This window comes from Triticum aestivum, chromosome 5B (assembly GCF_018294505.1).
Source record: "Triticum aestivum cultivar Chinese Spring chromosome 5B, IWGSC CS RefSeq v2.1, whole genome shotgun sequence".
NCBI classification, from domain to species: Eukaryota; Viridiplantae; Streptophyta; class Magnoliopsida; order Poales; family Poaceae; genus Triticum; species Triticum aestivum.
In genome coordinates, this window is record NC_057807.1 from 534337415 (window position 1) to 534345919 (window position 8505).

General features: G+C 46.4%; 1 protein-coding gene across 5 annotated transcripts; it reads left to right on the top strand.

Moving 5' to 3' along the window:
- Window positions 1-192: 192 nt before the first annotated feature.
- Window positions 193-8122, top strand: LOC123113004 (protein DETOXIFICATION 21). 5 transcript variants are annotated; one of them, XM_044534104.1, is made up of 11 exons: window positions 194-606; window positions 875-1013; window positions 1094-1215; window positions 5072-5507; window positions 5630-6171; window positions 6298-6384; window positions 6596-6652; window positions 6746-6984; window positions 7149-7267; window positions 7391-7477; window positions 7676-8122. In XM_044534104.1, exons 4-11 carry the CDS (start codon window positions 5214-5216, stop codon window positions 7754-7756), a joined length of 1506 nt encoding a protein of 501 aa, XP_044390039.1. In that variant the 5' UTR covers window positions 194-606; window positions 875-1013; window positions 1094-1215; window positions 5072-5213; the 3' UTR covers window positions 7757-8122. The 5 variants fall into 5 exon arrangements, with proteins under 5 accessions (XP_044390042.1, XP_044390039.1, XP_044390040.1 ...); XM_044534105.1 differs by having other exon boundaries at window positions 935-1013; XM_044534107.1 differs by lacking the exon at window positions 875-1013 and having other exon boundaries at window positions 193-606.
- The last annotated feature ends 383 nt before the right edge of the window (window positions 8123-8505 follow it).

An 8505-nucleotide genomic window follows, 5' to 3' on the forward strand; every position in this document is an offset into this window, starting at 1 on the left:
GAATGCCAAAAAATAGTTGTACAGGTCCATATGAATAAAAAAGTAAATAAAAATGAATGACTTAGTAACTGAAAAATAACATTATTTGGGCATACATGCAAGCTATAGAACTTACTTATGAATAAGGGAAACTATAAGTGCTAAAATGTAAAATGACTGAAGAGATAAGGTTATCCTGTGGTGCTCTCCGCCTCTGTGCGGACAGAATAGCGTTAGCTCGCATTCGTCGGCTTGCCGGCGTGAGTTACAGAGGAGCAGCCACACCATAGATCCCCGCTCACGGCCACTACGCGCACCATCTGCCGTCGCGCCGCGAGCTCCGCTTGGCCGCGCCCTGCGGTAGTCACACGTGAGCTCTGCCGACACCCAGTGCGCACGGTCGACCTGCGAGCCACCTGCACCGCGTTGAACCCCACCATGGCCTCGTGCTCGCTACCGCAGTGTCGCACGTGGCCAGCGTTGGCTGTCGCCATGACTGCGGAGTGGGGCAAGATCCACGGAGCTGCGCATGGGGTGAGCATATCGGCCCGTGTTGCTAAATTCTGGCTGGCTATCGTTTGGGCTGAGCGGCAGATATGGCGAATTTCAACACCTCAGGTGGCTCAGGTTCGGTTCCTTTACCTCGCTTGTTGTTTTTGGTTGTTATGTGTTTCCTCGGCATGTTCTACCTGAATTGAGTTTCCCTGGAGAGTAATGAGCTCCTATGTGGACGCTAAGAATTAGAGACGTGTATTTGAGTGCTTGACCCGTTTCGTAAATAAGAGTAGTGATCAAGTTCTTATAATTCGAGGCGGCCCGACATTGTTATGTAGTTTCCTAATAAGAATAGTGATCAAATTCTTATAATTCGAAGTGGTCCGACATTATTATGTAGGAAAAAGAAACTTACATGCTTTCTAGGTTGATGGACTGGTGCTTTCACCGTGCCTGACAGAGAATCAGGCAAGTGGTGGATGCCTGCATGCAGTGCTAGCTCAGATTGTAATACTGGTTAAATCAACTCATAATCAATGGTTAGAATCTGGCACTATAAATTAAGGTGACAGGTTCCTTGAATTGTATGCCTCGTTTACATAATGAATACTTTGCACAGGGAGTTCTAACGACGTATTATACAATATACAAGGAGCTATGGGATGCTTGTGCTAGACCGTTGATCACAGTGCCTCACAAGGTGAAAGGGTTTACTACTTTCCACATGGTTATATGGAACAGGTATGTTTCCACGCATGGGTGTCGTTTGTTCTTCTTGACGCCCCATAACTACTGAATTCGCTACTCAGCATAAACATCAGCTATTTGTGTCATGGGACACTTCTTGCTTCTTATGTTAAAATGGCAATATGGCTTTGTTTATGCAGAATAATCATCCGGATATTTAAAGATCGTCCATGTACACATTTAGAACATGTTAGGGCCCTTGTGAATGCGCACTTCTCTAATATGGTCATGTATTAGTTGACAAATGGGCTATCGGATGGTACCACTTTGATACAGTGCATCCAGCCTTGCAGGCCTCACAATATGTCCATTCGCCAAGCTTCATTGTGATGCCTAACTAACTATTTCACAAACATCTTTGGTAATTGGTAAACTGATTTCTTCCAGCTGCCCAAAAAACAGATTACTAATAGACATGGAGACTGTTTAGTTGTTAAGGCAACTTTACAAATCATTTTGGGAAGGGACTAAACATATTTACACCAGTTGAATGCGAAGAAAAGAAATCATCATCTACTAATACTCCACTAAATGAACTCCAACAATTCACATCTCTAGTATTGTATTATACATGTCAAAGAATGACTAACAGTACTTATTCCTCTCTCGAAGTTGTCAAAGAAATATAACCAGTAGAGAACCTGGAAGGATAGTGAGCTCTAAACTCCAGATATCTAAGGGGGTAATTGCCTATAAGATAGGACTTGCTTGGATGCATTTCATAGATAATAAATCTGTAAAGAGTGGTTAGGAGGCAATCCCTTTGTAAACTGATATAACACCGTCTAGATCACTACTTTAGTGATCTAAAGTAGTAGTCTAAACGGTCATATATTAGTTTACAAAAGGGGTAACATACATATCTAAACATTTACACTTCATATCATCAATTCAGAGATAAGACCGAATAGTGTCTGGTCAGATTTCCATAGCTGCAAAAAGCTTCAATAATCTGTGAACTCTGTAAGATAGTAATATTAGAAATCCCTTATTCTATTGATGTATTCACATCTAACGAAAGGAGATACATGTCAACAGGGAAGAAAAACCAACCATCAGTTGTGCTAATGTTACCTCTCCAGAGTGGCCTTAGTCCAAAGACACTACTTGGAGTAAAATTTAGAGCACAAAAAGTTTCAGTCAACTGGTGAACGCTCTCTGAAGTGTAATTTAAAAGATATAAAGTGGCACGGGAAGAGTGGAGCGTGTCCAGCTGATTGAGATCATCTCGTGAAGAGTAGTGTTTTTGCCCTCTTATGGAGATTTGAAAGTGCAATTACCCCAAAGAAGTGCAGTTAACTAATGAACACGTGTTGTAAGCAGGTCCAAGTTCATTAGTTTTGAAAATCAAACAAATCAGTGAAAGTCCAGTAGTGTTGGATTAGTATATGATTATATGAATAGACGGGCCATCTAGACTAAGCAGACCGAAACCAAAAGCAAGAAGGCACAACACGCACTGTCTGAAACTATGCAGGGCTATCTAATCCTTAACAAAAGTAATGTCACCGCCGGGCTCCTGTGCGAGCATCACAGAAGTGATCGTGCTCCGGCGATGGTGACGCCGTCATCGTCGTCATTATCGGGGGGTGCTGCTGCCGCATCCGTGCTCCCGAACATGGCGTCCTACTACATCCCGAGCAGAGATCGTCCGGTGCAGCCCGCAGCCCATTGATACCGGAGCTGAAGCTACAGCTGATGCTCACCATGCCCACGGTCGACGCCACAGAGAAGTTCATCCAGGAGGAAGAGACCTCGGGAAGCAACAGCCCGTCGCCGACGGCCAGGGAGCGGCGGCGCCGCGGCGGCTACAGCCTACACGTGAAGCCGTGCGGCGGGCTGAAGAGGAGGATGCCAGCTGCAGACTCCGGTGGCGACCACCGTGCCGTAGAGGCGACGCGCGAGGCGCTGGCGCTGGCTGCAGGAGAGCCTCGTCGTGGTAAAGGAGTCAGGGGACCCGGACTTCCCGGCGATCATGGCGGAGATGATCACGCCGCCGAGCACAACCACGCCATCGTCGCCGCGTTCCGAACCACGGCGTCGTGAGCCCGCGACACGCTGCTCCGCTCCAAGGCTGCGTATCTTGAGAATTGGGATGTCCTCTTGGGCTCCAGCCACTGCCGGTGCAAAGGACCTGGTCGCTATGTCCGAGGCCGGCATGGGAAGAACCGCGGCAGAAAAGGACGCTGGACGGGGACGACCGGACGGCGCCGCCGCCGTCGCTCGAGGAGAGCGAGAGGGGGCCACGGCGGATAGGGAAACCGAGCTCGATGGTGGGGTAGGCAGGGCTAGCCAGGCAAGGCAGGAGCATCAGGGGAGCTTTATAGTCACGTACGACGGTGGAGCGGTGGCGTCGGAGTCATGCGCTCTGGAACCAACGATCAAAACGGCACCAAGAAGAACACGTACGCAAGGAAAACTCGAGAGAACACATGGTTAGCGCCAGCGATTAAAAGAAACAGTACCAAGCGACAAGAACAACCAGGAGATGCGATCAACACGGCGCCGCTGTCCACGAAACATAAACAAAGCAAAAAAACGCTAAACTTACACCAAACTTACCAAAATAAACTGTACGCTAGTTCAAAAAATTTGAGAAAAAACACCGAATCCACAACGCATTTCTACACCCCCAGGTCCCAAACTAATACCACGCGTCACAAAAATTATACAACATACATCACTTTCACCCAAGTGGCCGATCCTTGGAGCGAAAAAGCTCCCTGGAATAGAGGCTTGGGTATTATGGGATGGAAGGAGTAGTAGGTTACCGTGTTTGGTGGCATCACGATGTGGAAACATCCCTAGAAATATTATCAGTAACGGCCATTTTATCGACGCGCACACTAATACGTGAAGTGCCGTCCAGAAACAAAACTATCAGGCATCATGTGAAGAAAGCGAGAAGATGGAAAACAGACAGCCTTTAGAACTCGTGCACTTAGACTCAGTGGTTCTTGTAGGATTCGCCATGCCTGGTTCGAAGAGGCAAGCTAGGAACGCCTGTGAAGTTGTGGTGCGGCCGTGCTGGACTCACCCGGTGTGCCCAACATTGTGCCCCACCAATCACCACCCCAGAGGAAAGGTTGACGGGATCTCTGACTCTACAGGCAGCCCCACGGCCTCTCGGAGGTCTGGGCTTGTCGTCGACCTACTCCAGCATACACAAGCATCCACTTCCGGCCCCACCCCACCGGTAACAAGTGTACTAAAACTGCAGAGCACAGGAGACCCACGTGGTGATCCGGGCATGAGGGAGCGAGCCATTTCCTGTGGAGTGGTGGTAGTTGTTGGTCCCCTGGAGGTAGTCGTCTCGTCGATGCGCTCAGGTGTTCGTCCTTTGCAAGTCTCATAGCGGTGAACTGGTGATCTGGTACTGTTAGTGGGTGGTTTTTGGTTGTTCTTGTCGTTGTTTACTGTCCCCCCCCCCCCCCCCCCCCCCAGTAGTTAGCTGTTTGCTTTCTTTACGAAGCACGGCAAAAGTGCCCTTTCTCTAAAAATGGAGACATACACAGAAGATAGAACCCGGTGAGGCTAAAGAAACATAGATGCGTATGGGAGCTAATTGCCTGGATTATATATATATGTATACTCCTATAGTTCTACTTGTGAGCTTGGTCGGATTGGATTATAGGAGTGGTACATTATACTCTATTCCCTGGATCTCTGATCTGAAGCTAAAGCAAGATTCCTACACGTGCTAGGGATTAACTAAATAAAAGCTTTTGATATAAGTACGGCCAATTAATAACTGTTGGGACTGATCGGCCAATCGGCAGATAGATCGATGCATCCTATCTACTACCTTGTTTAACCGGTGTGCTTACTGACTAATGACACACACTGACAGTGACAATGCTACTCATGGGTCATGGCATTCACCAACAAGCATGCTCTCTCCAAGGCAGCGCGTGCGTGTTAGTGTGTGTGGATCACCACATTAATCAGCACCATAACCAGATTCTCTCCAAGGCAACAAGATTCTAGGCAAGATGAGCCGAAAGACCTGCCTTCAATCAATGGAGAAGTGGGAGGAGGCCCCGCTGCTGGAGCACAGGAAGGCGGAGCATAATGTGAGCGGCGACGGAGAGGCCCGGCTGGGGCGCCGGCTGTTGGAGGAGAACCGGACGCTGTGGGCGGTGGCGGGGCCAGCCATCTGCACGCGCTTCTCCACCTTCGGGGTCACCGTTATCAGCCAGGCCTTCATGGGCCACATCGGCTCCACCCAGCTTGCCGCCTACGCCCTCGTCTCCACCGTCCTCATGCGCTTCAGCAACGGCATACTGGTAACAATTGCTATTTTCATCGCTCCTTCCTTCCATCAATCTGTCTGCCAAAGAATCGAACTGCTCGATTGTATATCTATGAAAAACTATTGTTGGATGTGCTTAGACTGAATGCAATGCAGCTGGGCATGGCGAGCACACTGGAGACGTTGTGCGGGCAGTCGTACGGGGCGAAGCAGTACCACATGATGGGCATCTCCCTGCAGCGCTCCTGGATCATCCTGACCGGCTGCGCCGTGCTCATGCTCCCCATCCTCATCTTCACTGAGCCTCTCCTTGTCTCCATCGGCCAGGACCCCCTGATCAGCGCTGTCGCGGGGACCATCTCGCTCTGGTACATCCCTGTCATGTTCGCCAACGTCTTCAGCTTCACTCTCCAGATGTACCTGCAGGCACAGAGCAAGAACATGGTCATCACCTACCTTGCATTTGTCACCCTCGGTCTCCATGTGTTCCTGCCGTGGCTCTTCACCGTCAGGCTGCACCTTGGGCTCGCTGGGGCCATGACCTCCATGGTCATTGCCATGTGGATTCCTGTGTTTGGGCAGCTCATCTTCGTCTTCTTTGGTGGCTGCCCTCTCACATGGACCGGGTTCTCCTTCACAGCACTCACCGACCTTGTCCCTATCCTCAAGTTATCTCTATCCTCTGGTGTCATGCTCTGGTATGAACAAACTTGATGTTCCATTATATTATGCAGTTTCAGTTGTGGACCAAGTGCGCGCCTACATTTTATACTTTACTGTCCTTGTTAAAATTTTGTATGTCTTTTCTTGTTTGCATTTTTCAGTTTGGAATTGTGGTACAGCACCATATTGGTGCTCCTTACCGGGTACATGAAGAATGCAGAGGTTGCACTTGACGCTCTTTCAATATGGTAATACATACTAATTTATTTCACTATTTCATTGTTCTTGAAGCTTATTGCATAAGCTTTGGTTTTTCCATGCACACTGGATATTGCTATTAGTTCATAGGTCAGTAGTTAATCACTGGTCCACATATGTCATTTCACTGTTTCATAGTATTTCCCTGTCACCGCATATGAGCTAGTTAAGTAATCTGATTTCTACCTGTGAAATCTGCAGCCTTAACATCAATGGTTGGGAGATGATGATTTCTATTGGCTTTTTGTCTGCAGCAGGGTAACTTGTTCATCTTAGAAATATGGAGATTAATCGTATCATGTTATTGAATAGGTTTTCAGATTTTTGATGATAGTGATTTGTGTGTTATAGAGTGCGTGTGGCAAATGAGCTTGGAGCTGGAAGTGCAAGAAGGGCCAAGTTCGCCATCATAAATGTCGTCACCACTTCCTTCTCAATAGGCCTTGTGTTGTTCGTGTTTTTCCTTTTCTTCCGCGGAAAGCTTTCCTACATATTTACTACGAGTGAAGAGGTAGCTGCCGCAGTTGCTGAGCTGTCGCCTCTTCTAGCCTTCTCCATCTTGTTGAACAGTGTTCAACCAGTGCTATCAGGTTTGCTTTAGCATTTGACTGAATTCCAAATGCATATACATTACAATCACCGGGTCTTGTTAATATTTTTTTCTTGTTTAAACAAGGCAAAACATTTTCCTTTTATACCAGTATAAGATTTGTTTGGTTTACTAAAACTATTGCCTCGATTGATCATCCTGTAGGTGTTGCTGTTGGTGCGGGTTGGCAAAGTGTAGTTGCCTATGTCAACATCACAACATATTACTTGATTGGTATCCCTCTTGGAGCAATCCTAGGTTATGTTCTTGGATATCATGTGATGGTAAGATAATTATTGTCAGGTGATGCTGGTGTATCAGCCAATCAGTTACTGAAATCATTGTCCTTGTGCCTCCTGGCTCTAATAAGTTGTGGTCCTACTCGATCTCCTTGGTTGTTGCTATAGGGCATTTGGGTTGGCATGCTGCTCGGAACACTGGTCCAAACAATTGTACTTGTGTTCATAACAATCAGGACTGACTGGGATAAACAGGTTAGCTTTGTTAACGGTTCAATCTTCACAGCACTGAAACATTGTTAAGTAAAGTCTCCATGTGTCTTCTTTCAAAAAAAAAAAGTCTCCATATATCTAACCTATTTTACAGAAGTTCATAAGTATATATTGTGTGCTAGACTAGAAGGGTGTAGGAGATACACTCATATATGGCTTCTATTCTATCTAATTTTGCAGGTAGAGGTTACCGAGGAGAGATTGAAGAGATGGTACATGGATGGGAACAAAGGGAAGTCAGATTCAAGGGGAAATCCATGAGATTAAAAATCTGGCACAAGTAACGAATCACCATCAAGGTAGAACTTGTGTGCCCTGCTTGACCAGAGTTTGCGGCGTTTTAGAGGATAACTACTTGTTCTTTCAATATGTTAAGAATGAAAGGGGTGGAACATTAGTTGGTGTCGTAGACGTGTCGGAGGTTGTTCCTCAAGATCGACCAAATGATAGCAGTGACGTGTGCTCCACTTGAGAAGAAAAAACATGTTGCTCAAGGAAAACACTTAATCTGCCACTGCCTCAGCATGTAAAATATGCCTTGGATCGCTGTGAGCTGGTGGTACAAGTGTTGTTCTGTATTGATGGATTTTGGTTGTGCTTAGCAATAGCAAACATGGTATTTGTATATCGACTGTGTTCGCTTCGTGTCATCTTCGGTGTGATCATCAAACGATTGGTTTGTTGTAAATTCTATCGGTTTGTTACAATTTACAGGTCGATATGAAACTTGTCACAGTTTATAAGGTAGAGTGGAACATGATAATATTGTCGTGATCATATCTATTATATACTAAAAGTACAATGCAGTTTTTGTTTTAGACACGACATCTCAGGAACTTAGACAATATGAAAACTATGAAAACATATACAAAATACAAGACTGGAAACAAAAATACAATATGAACTGCCAACAAAACGAAAAAATAAATATAAGAAATACAAGCCTGAAAACTGCTACACCTATGGACAGCTGTGTGGTAGACACCAGAACTTAGACGGAGCGAAGCGGC